We start from the raw sequence: 16770 nt of genomic DNA on the forward strand, positions 1-16770 counted from the left end.
TGTTCTTCTGCTTATGCGGAGTTGGGTCAGGAGGACACAGCCCAAGTAGAGAAGTCCAGACTCCGTTCCCAGCCGTTCCTTGAGGATCCCAAGGCAGCAGACTAGATGCCCGAGCGGCATAATCCGGACTCCTCCTAAATGAGCTTTTCCCCAAAATCTGAGGAAGGGAACTCATTTGGGCTCCAATCTTGTCTTTGAGGTCACTACCCAAAGCTCATGACCATAGATGAAGGTATCATTGAAGGGATCATTGTCGATGCCGCACCAATCCGTCTGTCCGTCTCGTTTACCATTCTTGGCTCGCTCGTGAACGAGACCCCCGAGGTGCTTCAACTCCTCCACCATCCATCCAACCATTTATTGTCTTCTGCTTATCCAAGGTCGGGTTCACAAGAACATCCGCCCGAGATGGGAAGCATAGACTTCCCTCTCCACGACTACTTCACCTCGCTCTACCCAGCAGATCCCGGGGTGTTCCCAAACCAGTTGAGAGTCTCTCCAACGTGTGCTGGGGGGGAAGAACCTTGAGGAACTGATTCTCATCATGCTATAAGACAAGAAGGTATCGCATTACGGTTATTCTAATACTCCATCGGCTTGGGTGTGCAACCAATTCGCTGCGTCTTCCCAATGCGCCAGAGGGGAAGTGTACCCGATGAGCACGGTTCGAATGACCGACTGTGAGTCCAAAGAACCAGAACTTTTGACTTCGAGTGTCCTGCTCAATCATACTAAAACATATTTTGTATTTTTTCCATTACAAACTTCAGCGTCGAGATGGCTGTAATTCCTAATTGCCGCTGAAAGGAGGCAGCACTCGCTTCACCTGCCAGTTACTTTTTTGTACCGTTTATTGCGTGGCACGGCTGTGCTAATCTGGCAGGACCATGACTTGTCATAAATGATTCATGTTATTAAAAAAAAGGTAATTTTTCCATTACGCACTCCGGCACCATAGAATAATTACATCACTGGAGCGAAAAGCAATTAGCCATGCAAACTTATGTAGGTTGTGTAACCTTTTAAAGCGCTCATTAAAATGAAGCAATTAGCATACAATCATGCTTTTGGAAACATGAACAGTTGAGAAACACTAGTTGTAACAATGGTAGTATTTGAACAATATGCAGCAATCCCTCATATATGACAGTTTTTAAAGAATATATGAAAAAAGAACTACTGTTATCGTCCAGCAACATACACAAAACAGAATAAGATTACAGTAAGAATAAATGTTGCTATTAACCACCTTGCGTCAGTCAAAAGGCAACACGTCTTAACGCCATGGCCGACTTAGAATCAAGTGTTGCAAATAATGATCATTAGATTAGCATTAAGAATAGATCATCTACATAAAAATGTGGCGCTCACTTCGAAAGGAGGTAAAAGTTCATAAAGGGAAGTGGTTGCGGTGCGTGATGGCGCTATTAAGTCGTATTACGACGCCGTAAATGAGCAGCCGGTGGTGGCAACGGCACGGTCAAGGCCTTCAACCAGCGGCAATATCGGACGATTAAATTCAGATAAGCCAAAAAAACAAAAAAAGGAAGCAATGAGAAACAGGGGGGGGGGGATCGGTTCTGGGCCTCTGACTTCATCCTGGATCCATGTGTTGTTTATTACCGCCTGCTTCTTTGTTTCTGCCCCGCTTCCAGCACACAACCCGCGGTGCCAACAACACGGCAGCCAGATTAATAGCAAATACAAACACACGCTCCGCCATCCTTACTCCAAACTGGCACGAGTGCAACACACGAGTGCTCATCCAGCTTTGCGTTGGTTGCTTTCATTGCATTGTTGAGCAGCGGCTGTAATCCTCTCACTTGGATAACATAATTACATTACAATCACACCGGGATGCTATCATCGCATTACACACAAAAAACTGCACCGGTGTCTGTGACTTCATGTCACCGAGAGTCTGACTAGCGGAAAAGCAAGAGTGGTGCATTTTTTTTTCGCTAAGACATTTTTAATGTGTGGTGTGTGTTTAGACTACAAACACGCTTTGGCATCGAGTCCATAGGACTTAAACCAGAGGGTTTCCTTATGACATCCCCTCAATGAAACACATATTGTTGCAGCTTGGATTACCCCGCTCGGAAATACTGTATGTTCACGTTGGGAGGTGTTTATTACCTCAAATTCATGCATGGCGGCAGTCACAGCCATGGGTTAAAGCGCCGTGTCTCCAAAGAACATTAGAGTCCGTACGTGGACAAAACAAGACTCTTCATTTCCATGAAACAGAACCTGCTGCGTGGATGTCTGTGCGGACTAGTGTGTTTGGGCTTTGCCAGGCAGCTCTCTCGGGTTACACACACACACACACACACACTCAGAGAAATAACAAAGGCCTATCGAAGGAACCCTGAGCAGTTTAAAGATAAACTATTTCTCCCCAAAGTGATAAAAAGCAGCTTCAATGTTCAAGCTGCTGGTATCCATGTTTGGATGGCGTGACGTCCAGTTATGAAGGTTTCATTCTCGCGCTCGCCAATCACGTCCACGTATTGAGTGTTTTGAACGTCTCTTCCTGCGACGTCTCACCCGCCGCCGCACATGCTCAGTGCACGTGCTCCGATACACGGGGAGCCGGCCCGAGTTTTTATAGAGCAGGTTTTGAATGATGAGCATGGAGGCGTCTTCTAAGCACGCAGGTTAGCTAAGACCACACAGCGTGAGGAGAGTTGGAGCGAGTTGGGGCGGGGAGTGTGTGTGATGGGTTTTTGATAAGGACTTTAAAGTCTTGGGCTGATGTCCTAATGGATGACATTAGTTGAGTACGATCCCCTATAAGACAGTTTTAAGATCTGTAGTGAAGCCTGCTTTTTTACCGTATAGACAAAGCATGCCAGACGCCTTCTGTTAGGTCAGACTAATAATACTCTTCTGCCTTGAGACTATACCTGTAAGTCATGTGCAACTACACTGATATGGATTGAGCAAAGTAGGTGTGCAGGAAAGAGATGATATGTTAGTAATCCATCGGGAATTGTGGCTCACCTGGAAGCCCTGGATGCGAGCCAGGTACTCCAGCTGCTGTGCGGGTTGCACAGACCCACCACAGGCCAAGGGCGGACTCTTCCCCTTCACCGGCGGCACAGAAGCGTCAGCGGCCGTCTGCGACTGGCCGTTTAGCAGCAGCTCCCTGGCCATGGTGCTCGCCGGGCCGGGAGAGGAGGATGGAGCGTTGTAGTACGGAGGGGTGTGTCCCGGGGCCGGTGGCGCGGCACATGGATTATTCACGTCTTTGGAGGCCAGGTAGTTGATGGAGCCGCCGCTACCGGCGCCGCCGCCGTTAGGGGATGTGGCACTGCCGCCCTGCTTCCGGCTGGCCTCCATCTCCTGGTAGACGTCCGGGCTGAGGTGGAGCAGACCTTTCTGGGCTGGGGGAGACAGAAGAAGGATGATAAAAAACAATTCCGGATGCTTCTTTTGGGATGACGTCAAAAGAAAAGAAACGTCACAATAACCACAGAAATGACGGCTACACAACTTCATTGGTGCATACAGGTGTGTGTGTGTATGTGTGTGTGTGCGTGTTGGCTTCTAAAATGACATTCCATCACTTTCTCTGGTTTGGCAGCTCCAGGCTCGATGAGCGTGTCCACGGGGAAAGACTTTTTTTCACACGGAACCGCAAGCGGTGTTGCATCACTGATGAGAAGCGGCGCTATCTGCTAACTGGAATCAGGCCTCAACTCAACAGTGGGAGGGAGGGAGGAGAACCGGGACGTGATGTGGTTTGTGATCCTTCACCGAGCTTCCAGGACCACTTCAGAAGCAACTTGGGCCATCCATCCTTATACTCTGTTGCAGTGTATTGATGATATATTGATGAAACATGTTAGCTTTAACCACTGCTTCTAAATAAGGTTTTTGGGAGGGATGAGGCAATACTCGGAATTTCTTCAGGTTTGGCAGAACTTGTAGTGTCTATTCATGCTTGAATGATGCTGGTGCCAGCAGCTCATACAGTGCTTTGTACAGATAAATAAAGGATTAGGAATATTACAGGTTGTCAATAGTCGCCTATTTTCCTACTTTTTGTAGCTTTGTTGGTACTGGGATTTATAGTCAACATACATCACCAGTCACAATGTGGAGAAACTTTCCCATTCTAATGAATGAGGTGTCTGTAAGTAATGTGCAACTATGTGGTATTGTGACACCGTCAAGCCTGGAGATGCACACATAAATGTTTTCCCTCATAATTTATTACGGTAATGTAGCTTTTTCCCCTAACCTAATTTTACAAAAATTGCAACTTAATTTTTTGCTTCTCATATGGTTTCCTCTTTCATATTTAAAATGTATTTTTAATGTATGCAATTGCTTGTTATTGCTTATTTCATTGTAATTCTTGTAAAATTACTTTTCTTGCACAATTGTATTTAGAAGGAGCTAAGGGCCAAAAAAAATACAAATAATGGTCTGAAGCTGCACTTTAGACACCCCTGGTCTAAACACTGCCCCCCCTCCTCTGGCTTCTTCTCGTGTGAATTCAATGTGTGGAGCGGCGCCATGACACCTGATCATTGATGATAGCTGGATCATACTTAAACAATCAAGGTGCCGTGAAAGGAAATTCTATCAGTGGAAATTCTGAGGACTCTTTGCCCTCTGATTGGTGAACCACGATGGATGTACGAGCCGCCACGTCCATACAAAGCGCAGGTTCAGCGTTTGGCCTCCTGCAAGTGCTTTGGGCGGCCCAACCAAAGAAACGGCCCGTGTGATTTGCATCGGACAGGCCAAGGCATCTGTTTTGTCTGACCGGCTCCTCTTTCACAAGACCCGGCTCCATCCAGACGTGCCGCGCTTCCACGCCGCTCTCCCAGACTCTTCCAATCCAGATCGCCTCGATAAATCTCATCTGTTGATCTTGGCGTCTCCCCGCTGCGCTCTGACATCATCGCCCTGAAACGGCCGCAACAGGTGGACGCAGGAAAGGCGCGCTACTTTCGTCACTCCGTGGCTGCGATTAAAAGCGAGGAGCGGAGAATCCGAGGCGTGAAAGACAAATAGGAGGAGATGTGAAGGCAGTGAGAGAGGATAAAAGCGAGGGAGCCAGGTTGCGCTGGGGAGGAGTGGATGTGAAAACCATGCGGAGCCTGCAAAGTCCAGCCAAGGTCACCACAGACAGGAAGACCAGCTGTGTGTGTGTGTGTGTGCTTATTTGTGTGTACGGACCAACAGCTGGGAAGAAAGTGCTGGAGCAAGCGCATGACTGACAGCATACTTCCTGTTTGAGTTACGATGACGGACATTTGCGCGCTAGTACTTCGGGTCTGAGGTTTCCGGGAATCTAAAGACGCCGTCGCCCGACGTTAACAAGCCGAGTGGGCACTGGAGCTCTGCGATGAAATCCAGCCGTTATTACTCACGCTATAACAATCCCAGCCCCCCGCCACACACACACACACACACACGCCAGCAATGACACCCCCCTTTTCCAGTCAAGAATTTAAATTTACACAAACTGGCCGTGCAGCTTCATAAAAAGGAAAGATGTTAGCCAACATGACATCAGCCGTGGACAAAGAGCACGATGGGCGGGGTGGGGTGGGGGGGGGCAGGGAATGTAATTCATGTGAGTGCTGGTGTGTGTGCATGCATGTGTGGGTGTGAATACGAGGATGTGAAAACGTCAGAAGCGTGAGACTGAGCAATTTCATATTGCAAAGTGGGGGCAAGTGAGAGAAAACAGAAGATGGGCAGAAGAAGAGGGTGAAGCTGAGAAGTAAGGAGGGAATGAGGGAGGAGGGGGGGAGCGGTGCAAGTTTCCAGGCAGTTTTGGAGGGGTCCCGCCCATGCTCGGCGTCCGGTGGGCCAGGGGAGCGCTGGAGGCAAGCCAGAGCCAAGCATGAGACTGATCAAAAACAGATAGGGCCCGCTGCTATAAATCACGGCGGCGGAGCGAAACCTTTGCATAGTTCACACATGCACACAATGCAGCGGACACACGGACGCGCACAGCAGGAAATGAAATGTGGCAACTCCGGTGAAAAGCCTGGCCGCTGTGCCCATGGGAATAGACGAGAGAAAAATCACTCTTCTTATTTCTCTTTCTTTTGCGCTCCCTTCCTGCCTGGAAGCCACCCGGTTTGTTGTGCCGCATCCCGCGGCGCGTACAGGCCAAAGGACAGAAGGACACACACACACACACACACACACACACTCAGTGGGTGTGTTATGTTGAAGCCTAGTTCACATTTACCAGAGTTCAGTGGTGTCCAATGTGCGGTCCGTGTTACATTCTAAAAATATCATTTAACAAGAAAACAAAATAAATAGCAAAAATGCAACATTTCTAATTTTACAAGAGTACCATAAGAACAAAATAGCGCCATTTTAGTTGCATAAGGTTGAAATATTAAATAATTTTTTTCAAGTCATATGAAAAAGTGGAAAATGAAGTTGCGGAAAAAGTCATTTCCAAAAGAACATTTAGTTGAAATCGTAGCAGTAGAAAAAAATAAAGCTGATATTAGGAGAATAAAGTCCAAATATTAAGACAAAAAGTTGTATTCTAATGACACAAAAACGTTAAAAAATGTCATTTTTAGTCGCATTGAGTTGAAATATTAAGAAAATGTATTTTTTAAGTCATATCATGAGAAATAAAATAAAGTTGTTATTTTTGGGAAAATTTTGTTGGGAAAAAAGTAGAATAAAGAATTAAGTCATAATTTAATGAGAAAATTATGAAGATTTCAAATGTTTCAATACAAAAAAAAAACATGAAAAGTGAGAAAATAGCAAAGTATTATCACAAGATGCATTTTTGGTTATTGAAATATATCTACTCCTGTTTCTATTGGGCACTGGCAATCACGACAACAGGCAACAACAACAACAAACACCCCCCCCTTGTGCCGCCCATCACATCACAGACACACAAAAGCCATTGTAGTTGGAGCCGTTCCATTTTGAATGACGTGTAAATGTTTGATTTAAAGCTGGTGCGATCACAGTGAGCCATTCAGCGGATAGTTAAGTCAAATACTAACTAAATCGGGGAAGGCTGTAAACCGACGCTAATCAGAAAAAGGGGGGAGTTGTCCTTTCCCAGGAGGCTTTGTCTGGAGCTATTGGGCAGGCATTGGCTGGAGCTACCCTAACAAACCACAACCGCCAAACAACAAACACCCGTCTCAGATTGATCTCTTGACAAATTGGACCAAATGACAAACATCTCCCTTCTGGTCTGCAGATTGGGGAAACATTGAGCGACGGTATTCGGCGGTGAGTCTTGTTCTGTACGATATCCCATTCACTTCCTGGGCAGACTGCGGTTGGATGTTTGTGTCAGGGCGCCGCAGCGCTGCCAAACGGCCTCATTGGATCAGTTCGATGACAGCACGTTGGGACTTAAAATACTGATCTGTTTGTGCACATCACATTGGCTATTTATTTCTCCATCTGCTTTCATACGTGAGGAAAAACGACTTCAACTCCCACAGCGAAAGGACTAAAAGGGGAATCCCTGGAGGCTAAAAAAAACCAATATTAACAGAAGCAGAGTCTTACAATAAATGATTGACAGCAAAGAAATACTACTGACCGATGCAAATTACGTTTTTTTTGTTATTGCCTAAATTCAAGCAAAAAATGTCTAAATGAACAAAAATAAGACATTCAGAAGATGCGTTCAAAGATAATGCATCTTCTGTAATACTCGCTGTGACACACAAGCACCAAACTATCGCCGGAACAACAAGGTTTGCATGATTTCAAAACAGGCATAAGAATCCCTAACAAGGGCTACAAGCTAAAACTGAACTCTGAACCCACAACATCACTTCCTGTCTTCCCTACACTTATGACTATAGGGGTGCTATTGCATGTCTGGAGGGCTCTAATAATGTTAAGAACTGTATTCAGACAATTGTAAACAGGTTCTTTGCTCTAAAAAATATTCAATTTATAAACAAGGAAATGCTATCGCTCGAATGACCAGACACCCAAGGTTATTTGAATCAGGTGATAAGCATGTGGAGGACTTGTTTTGGAGACAAGAGGCCTCCAGCCTTGAGGAGATAATCATAGCAAGTCAGTGTGACATGCAGATCTGGAAAAACGGCCAAAGTGCAACAAGAAAGCGTATTCTCCTATTGTGTAAGAGATTTGGTAGAGCGTGCAGTAAAGACACACGGTTAATACACGCGTGTTTTGAAGCAGGTCGTGCTGTGGCTGACTTTGAGCTCTTTACCTTATTTTGAAGTGCGTATTTTGGGCAAATTGTTGGTCACATGTTCGCACACATCGCCTGCATCAACTCGTGGTATGCGTCTGCAGTGCATGCGGGCTCTTGTGTGTTAATCCTGAGTGAAACGCTGGCGTTTTTGTGCGTAGGAAGGCAGCGGGGGGACTCCCCGGAGGGCCTCAGTGTGCGGGCCCTGTAAGCCTGACTGAATGGACCCCGCATTCGCAGGCTCCCCACGAGGACGCACGGCCGATTAAGCTGACAGTCAGATGCCCATTGACCAGTCACAGAGATTAAACGCCGGGCCGTCTCGGCAGCTAAAACCACCTGGGGACGGAGGGAGCGATGGAGACGCGGGGACGAGGGGCGGGGGAGGAAATGGAAAGAGACGTGACGGGATACTCACTGTTGCTCGTCGCTTCGGTAAAAGGCGCCTTTTGTCCATTCCAGCCTTTGTTGTCCATCTGTGGTGATGCAGAGGGAGGCGGGGGGAGGGGGGGGGTGGGGGGTGGAGGTAAGTAAGAGAGATGTATTCTTGAACAGACAGCTTTTTCCACGCATGTCAGACAAGTTCCTTCCTACTGTTTGGACCACAAAGAGACGAGCGCTCACATGAGAGAACGCTTAAGGAGCAGAGTGTCCGTCTCGGCCAGCTTTTTAATCGGGGGGGTTGTCAATGTTTAGTTACCCTCCAAAGGCTCCCATTCAGTGTGCTGCTGCTGTGATGGTATGCGTGTTTGCCGACACAAACACACACAGTCACAAACACACGTGTGTGTGTGTGTGTGTGTGTGCGACACTGGGGCCCGGCCATTGTGGATCTGTGTGACAGCTGAGTTGAGTCGCTAAAGAAGTGCTTTTATCACATCGACGTGATGAAAAAAAACAACAAATACCTCGATGGGATTCGGAGAGAGCGTGGACGCTTTGTATCCCAGCTGCAGCAACATCGCCTCGGCGGCGTTCCGTTTGGCCACCTTCTTGTTCGGCCCCGTCCCCGTGGCAACCTCGCTGTTCACCTTCACCTGCAACGACAACATTGCAGCAGAACTGGTTATGGCTTCATTTATTTAACATTCCTGTATTCAACATGCATTATTTACATTATTCTTCCACATAATAAAAGCATCTTCATCTAAAACTCGCATATACGTAGATTCCCTTCATGTCATTTGCAATCCAATTCAAATGTTTGTTTTCCCACTGATCCCAAAACGTGAAATCTGTTGACGCATAATGTAAGCAGATATTTCCGAGAGAATATCAAACGTGGTTCTGTAATGCAAACAGACAATTATGCTGTACAAATAACATTATGGCGGCTGTGGCGCGTTTACTTAAAGCGCTGCGACATGCTCGTTAAGTGCTTGTCTGAATCCATCAAACAAACCGTAAAGAGGAGAACGACCGGTTGAATAAACACGACGGTTCCTAAAATAATAAATAGAACCAGTTCATTAAAAGCAAAGGGAGGCAAGGTGAAACATTTTTCTGCGACGTCAGACGAAAGATTAGTAAACAGAGACTGGCTTCATTCCCGGTGCTTACGGCAACGGAACAATAAGGAAATTTAAGAAGAGTGAGCGGACTACACAAAAGGTAGGCGCATACATTCACAGGGGCCTGATGCGCGTATCAAAGAGGCATGGAGAATAGGTTTGAGGCTGAATTACTGCCTGATACTTAGGGAAGCTCCGTTCCACTTATGAAAGAAGAGGATCATGGAAAAAAGACAATACAGCCGGGAGACTAAAAGGAAGGCTGACAAGCAAAAGAATGAGAAAATGGAGTTGAGATTTTGTAAATATAAATTTGCCTGATTTGTCAGGATCAAACAGGAATGCTATGATGGGCTTAAATCAGGCGTCTCAAACTCGATTTACTTGGGGGGCCACCGGAGCTCGAGTCTGGGTGAGACTGGGCCGCATCAGGTTTCCCCCCCCAAAAAACGCATTTATTAAAAACAAAAAAATTTTAAAAAACTTTGCTTTGGTTCCAATTTTCTACAAGAAAAGCTCTGCTAAAATATTCCACTGTTCTCAAATATCTTACTTTTTATTTTTCTACACAAAATAAGATGAAAAATAAATTAACAAATCAAGAATAAAGAAAATCAATCAATACATAAATATAATAATTATAATAAAACAGCAAATAATAAAAACTTAAAAAACCACATATAGTTGGTGGGTAGACAAATTATTTTTTTTCAGATTAAAATTAATAAAGCATTATTAGAGCCCTGTAGACATGACAAAACACGACTATAGTCACATTTATACTCTTTTATTTACAACATATTGCGCAACTGCAGGGTCTTGAGACACATGCTAACTCGCAAACTAGAGAGCTAGCGACCTAAACGGTAGCCTTCAAGTTATTTCCTTTAAACTTAAATAGCCAAAAACTTACCACTTCCACACGGATAGGGAGGATAACTATTAACATGAACATTAATCAAACGTAATAATTTTTTCTGGGTACATGATACCATACATTTAATGTTTTTATGCGTCTTTGTTTTATGCATCGGGAAATGACAATGACATAGTTGTCATCCAGTCTGTCAGGAGACTGGCACACGGGCTCCGGTCCCTGTTGGATGGGGAACCGACATGGTGTACCTGCATGATGAACTCCCTGCGTCGGGGCATCCCTCTCTCAGAAAGCAGCAAATATTCAGGTTCTTTCTCCTTCTTGGCCTGCTGGATCTGGGCCAGGCGGCTGATGGGGTTCATGCCCTGGCCGTAGTCCGGTCCTGTCTGGAGGACACAAGAGAGCGGGACACATGGGGTCACTTTGTGGCGGGACCACAAACTTATACCATTACATAGGTTGCGCCATACTCCACCACCACAAAATTAGAGCCGACTATGTGAGCCCAAGCGGGGGCGGCGGTACCTTGAGGATGGTCTTGGTGCGTTTTTTGTAGTGTGTTTTGGGTTTCTCCACGACCGGGATGAAGGGCAGCTTCTTCAGGTCCTGCAGGATGGACAGAGCGGCACGCTTCTTGGAGAGCTTTTTGCTGTTGCCCTCGCCCTCGGCGGAGAACTCCCCCACGGTGACGCGGGTCAGGAAGCTTTTCATATGGGGGGGTCCGCTCTCCTTCAACACCTGTTGAATCAACAGCGAACATTTCATTCCTAGACAGATACACAAAACAGGACCTGGGCTTGAGGGCCTGGTAGTTCACGGAGAAAGCTTCCGCAGAGCCACGTGAAGGCATGTTTGTGTGTTTTTGTGTGTGCTAAGGAAGCGTGCGCCGCGAGTGGCTACACCAGGTGGTCCTAAAACATCTGCTCTCAATGGTCACACTGCAACCCGCCCATACGCTCGTGTTATTCATACGCGAGACACACACAGGCAGTGACGTACAACAGCACGTATTGAGAGGAACACGCTCCTCGATGACAGTCTCTAGCGATGAGGGCTCAGTTTCCTTCCTCTAGCCTCCGGTCACCTGGGAGACCTAAAACAAACACCGGCTGGCGTTAGGTCATGCTTCTGCAATCACATCTACTTCCTGTTAGGTTCGAGTGCGAAGTTTGTGTGCGAGTACATCGTGTGTGTGCGAGTGGCAGGTGTGGCTCTCGTTATTTAGCAAAACACACAAAAATAACGTGTTATTTTTTAAGCGCATGCTTAACTCATCAATTTATGCTGGAAAATCGGTTTTCATGCATGTTTCGCATGGTGTGGAAGTGGTTTATTTGTTCATGGAATGCACAAAAAAAGGCTGGGCATCCACCTCATTAAGTCCGCCAGTCAAGCAAAACAACTTTAGATTCCTCGACTAAGAAAATAATTATTTAAAACGCTTATTCCTGATGAGAAAAAAATAAAAGCTGTTGGGAAGGCTTCATGACGCAAACTGAGGTTCGAGCTCGACTGTGCAGTGACCGCCGACTGGTGTCTCCAAATTGCGGCGGGCACGGTCTAAATTGTTGCAATCAAAACACAAACTGCCGGCGCCTAATTTCAACTGATGAAAAAGGATAAGTGGAACCATGAGCGTTCCTCAGACACTCCGCACAACAACAGGCTCATTCCACTCTCGTTAGCAGAACCGAGGGGTAATGTCCGCTCCGCCATAATCCACCATGTGGTTTCGTTTCAGTTAAGAAAATAAGACGGCAACGTTAATGGAAGACGTTAAAACAACTCCTGGACTCGTTTGTCAACACGGGAATATCTCAGACGGCTACACTTGAATCCTGGCGTTCAAACTCCACTGTGCGGTTGAACTCAATGCCAGCTCTTTTAAGAGAGAAAATCTATCGGCAGTCCAGGAAACATGGCCGTTTTTGAGTACATCGCACACAGTATACACACACTCCTGATTCCAATTTTAAGACCAGTTGAAAAATTGCAAGAATTTACATTTTGCATCGTTCGATCTTGAGCTACAAAAAGAAGAAATGGGAGTGGACAGCGAATGCAAACAAAGCCTTCAAAAAGGGGAAACAAAAGAGTCAAAACGTACCACTTCCACACAGAATGAGAGCGAGCACCACCCCCAACCCCAGCCGTGGTATTTCCTTCTCAGCTTGACTGTCTTGGCAGTCAGTCTACATGCAGTTGGATGGTAACATAATAAAGATGGCTGCCTCATCAGTGTAACATTACAGACGCCTTGTGGCCAGAATACTACATATTACATCAATACATATGTATATTAATATGTTTTGAGTACAACTGACTGTATCTTCCACTCTGGGGTTAATATAATGTATGCACAGGATGCTCAAATCTGGAATATGGGTTTATGAAGTCCATCAAGGTCTTGGTTCTTAGCGGCCTTACCCTCTCCCCCTACTTCTTTTTGCCCTCCGAGTCTGCCTTAAAACTTACGTAACTGTTCAGTTTTTGTCAACAACCAAGACCATAAAAATATGACCCAACACAAAGATTTCCGACTAAAAATCTCAGGACCTGCACCTCCACGTGAAAAGGACCAAGTCTGTGATAGTAGGCCTCTAAATGCTCTCAGGTGATGACAAGAGTGCGGACTTCCAGCCCCAGCCCTCGAGGGTGGTAGAGAGCTTCTTGTAAGATGGGTGGTTCTTGGCCCAGACCCACTATTCTTAAGTCCCTCCTTGGAAAAAGGAGCCTCCGATCCAACAAACAAGCTGTGATTTATAGATTGGTTGCTCCTTTGATGCCGACATCTGCTTGATATTGCCTGACAGGAGGATTAAATGAGCCAACTGGCTCCGAGGGTGGCGGCGACCCTCGTTGTGGCGGAGGGATGGGAAAGGAGGCGCAGGCTAGCACTGACTCATTGGGAATTTCATGCCCCAGCGAGGGAAAGAATGAGATGTGAAAACATGGTACTGCTGTGAGGGGTGTTCACCTGACAGATGACTATGTTGTCGTTTTGTGGTGGACTCCTGAAAAGGGAATTGGGGTTGGTCGCTGGAGGGGTGTATCAAATGCAGATTTTCACTGCATCGTGTCGGCTCCGCTCAGCTCGACTCGACTCGCACGAGCTAACAATGGAGCAGAACGAGGATCTCCTGTATTTACACTCTTGGGATATGGAGGGAAGACTCATTTTATTCAGGCAATGCTGTAGTCTGCTGCAGAAGTGGACTAAACAATGTGGGAAGGAAAATAAAGCAAAAAATAATCCTTTAATTTTAGAAAATCTATAAAAAACATCTCATGTTTACAATTAACTATATAATTTTTAAAATAAATTACATAATTAAATCATTTAATAATTAAATAAATATATGTTAATTTATGACAAATTATATAAAATAATCCCTTCATTTAAGAAAACCTATTGTCATAAAAAACATCTCATGTTTACAATCAACTATATAATTTTTTAAATTACATAATTAAATACATTTAATAATTAAAAAAATGAACACATAATATATGATAAATATTATAAATAATTCAAACAAATACATTCTAATATATATTAATTCATGACAAATTATATATATTTTTTCAATTATTTTACATATTTTATTATTTTGTGTAAAAATATTAATAAAAAAAAATTGCATGTCAGATTCAAGATACATTTTAGTAAATGCAAGGAAATTTGCAGCTCGACCAATGAGCAGCGGTGGTTTCCATCAAGCGCATACCATCAGCTCGTCGCGTTATTGCCTGCATGGTTTTGCCAAAAAGCAAGATTCGGAAGAATATTTCTTTACACGTTGTACCTTTGACGGTAGTGGCGTGTTTAACAAGACATGATTGATGTGCCAAGTATGCATGAGTATGCAGTACGCATGAGCATCCCCGTCACTGGATGCCACATATTGATAACCTTGTGAGAAATGCTATTTTTAGTTGCTAGAATACTGTCAAATCTGAAGATGGACGGGAAATGAAAGCTGGACAGAATGAACATAAAGAGACATGAAGGATTTGCTGCTCATCAGGGAACTGTAATGAAGTCGAGCCAGGAAAGAGACAGGAATGTGGCCGGGGTCTATTTCGGAGAAGGGTTCCTCTCTAGATGGGAATCGGCCAAAAGTGAAAGTAGCCTAATTTCAGACGAGGGAGATAATGAATCACACCAACACGGATTTAGCTATCCTAATATATTAATAGCAGTTCCAGGAAGAATGGCCGCGTCATGGTCTGATGAGCAAATGTGCCCCCCCCCCCCCCTCCGCCCCCCTTTTTGGGGGGACTGGACAGCTTTCTGGAGAACTTTCCAAAGTTGTGTAAACTCTCATTAGCACGCAACATCACCAGAGAAAGTCCTTTCCTCCCCTCCCCAATCCAAGAGTCTACCCTTTGCTCATCCTGTGTTTTTTCAGGAGGGATGGTCTGCGGAGGAGAAGGGAAGGATTCAATGGCGGAAGGGAGGGGGGGCACAAAATAAACTAAGCCTCCCTTGTTTTTGGCACCTTGCAGTACTGGGAAGAAGGAGAAAGGGCGATGGAGGAGAGATTATTGGATAAAGTCATCTGAGGAACGGCGAAAGCCAAAGAGAACAGACGAGGCGGGTCGTGTAAGGACATCCGCAACCTCCTCAATGGTTTTGGGAAAACTTGCGGCGAGTCCAAGTCAAATACTTCCCAAACACCAGTAAAACTCAAAAATCCCTGTATGTCTTGGGCAAGGTCATTCGGATATCTTATCCATTTGGGCCTGCCAGCCGTCCATCCATTTTTGATATCATGTTCAGGGACCTGGTCTAATCCAGCATCATTTCAGTCAGGAAAATATGGTTAGTTCATGTAAATTATAATTTACATACATATTTGTGATAAGACTCATTGATGTCATACTGACGTGCTGTGATTGTTTGCAATCGTAGCAAGTCTTATCACCTGATCCAAATAGGTTGTCTGGGCATGTGAGTCAGTCATTCATTGACTCTGTCCTTCTTACGTGAATAGCCAGACATTTTCTCAAGAAGATGTTGTGATATGATTCAAACTTACAAATAAAAGCCTGCGCTTGTGTGTTTCATCGAAGAGCAGAATAACATTAACTTATTCAATCCAAGTACGCTACACGTCTCCATGCTTTTCGACCCCCTGCTTGCTGTGGGGGCTTATTACATGGGAAATATGCATTAATTCATTCATATATTCTTGAAAACCGTGAGTGAAAGTGCAAAATTCGAAGCACAAAGAATCTGGGAGACTGTACTTAAAATAGCTGTTCATTCATCTTACTGTAGCGGATGCAACTTATCAGATGAGTCAATAGGAAAGCCATTAGAACCACATCAACGCGGCCATTTCCGTGTCCCAGAAACTTGTTAGAAGATGAGAGTTTCCCCAAGAAGGGACCACTCTTAACGCATTCTGATGATGATTCAAGGCTTACGTCCGAGTGTTCAGTGTTTGCATTCCGCAGTCCTCAGTCAGAGACGTTATCAGCACGAGTGAACATTTTCCTAATGCATCACGTCCAAGAGAAGCGGTGCTCACCTCAAAGTTGACAGTCAGGTTCCTCTTCAGGGCGATTTCATAAACCAGGCTGATCTCCGATTTGCTGGCGTCGGCGCCTTCCTCGCTCTCTGTATTTTCTTCTGGGTCCTAGCAAAGAAACATAAAAAAAAAGATCAATATCAGCGAATATGTGCTACACGCTGAAGAGAAAGTGTTTTGTTGACACTAAAAGGTTCAAATTAGAAATGCTACATGGTTGTTCAACATACGGTGCGTCCAGCCTTATGATGGTGATATCATCACAGGTGTCTCCTATGTCACCAGCTGATTCTGGCACAAATTTGGCACAAATAGCGAAGTTCAAATGGTTAAAAAAGTTGGAACACTAAGGACTTTGTTTTCATTTGTCTGATAAGCATATCTGAGATTTGGGAATTTGTTAAACGATTTGCCAAAAAATGCTGCGGCTTTTCAAATTAACGATCCATGACTGTTCAAGAACTGCATCCAACCATGTCATAAAAGGGAGGTGTGTGTCAGCCAAGAGAGCTTCTTGTGGGAACAAGCCACCATTGAGGGCTACTATAGAAACTCCTTCTTTTAGAAAAGCAACTCCATCACAAGGACTCCGAGTACGAACGGCCGCCTGTGGGCTCCTACTTACCTCGCCGTGACTTGATATGA

General features: G+C 45.1%; 1 protein-coding gene across 1 annotated transcript in view; it reads right to left on the bottom strand.

Moving 5' to 3' along the window:
• The window catches only part of stau2 (staufen double-stranded RNA binding protein 2), a 59388-nt gene that overhangs the window by 27016 nt on the left and 15602 nt on the right, over window positions 1-16770 (bottom strand). Inside the window, exons 7-12 of the mRNA XM_058059775.2 lie at window positions 16126-16233; window positions 11114-11326; window positions 10837-10974; window positions 9109-9237; window positions 8619-8676; window positions 3007-3389 (exon numbers count right to left, since the gene is read on the bottom strand). Of these exons, the coding sequence (XP_057915758.2) occupies window positions 3007-3389; window positions 8619-8676; window positions 9109-9237; window positions 10837-10974; window positions 11114-11326; window positions 16126-16233 (1029 nt within the window). The remainder of the gene's footprint in view (window positions 1-3006; window positions 3390-8618; window positions 8677-9108; window positions 9238-10836; window positions 10975-11113; window positions 11327-16125; window positions 16234-16770) is intronic.

The sequence above is a fragment of the Doryrhamphus excisus genome, linkage group LG5 (genome assembly GCF_037039965.1).
Source record: "Doryrhamphus excisus strain RoL-2023G ecotype Guam linkage group LG5, RoL_Dexc_Guam_v1.1, whole genome shotgun sequence".
NCBI classification, from domain to species: domain Eukaryota; kingdom Metazoa; phylum Chordata; class Actinopteri; order Syngnathiformes; family Syngnathidae; genus Doryrhamphus; species Doryrhamphus excisus.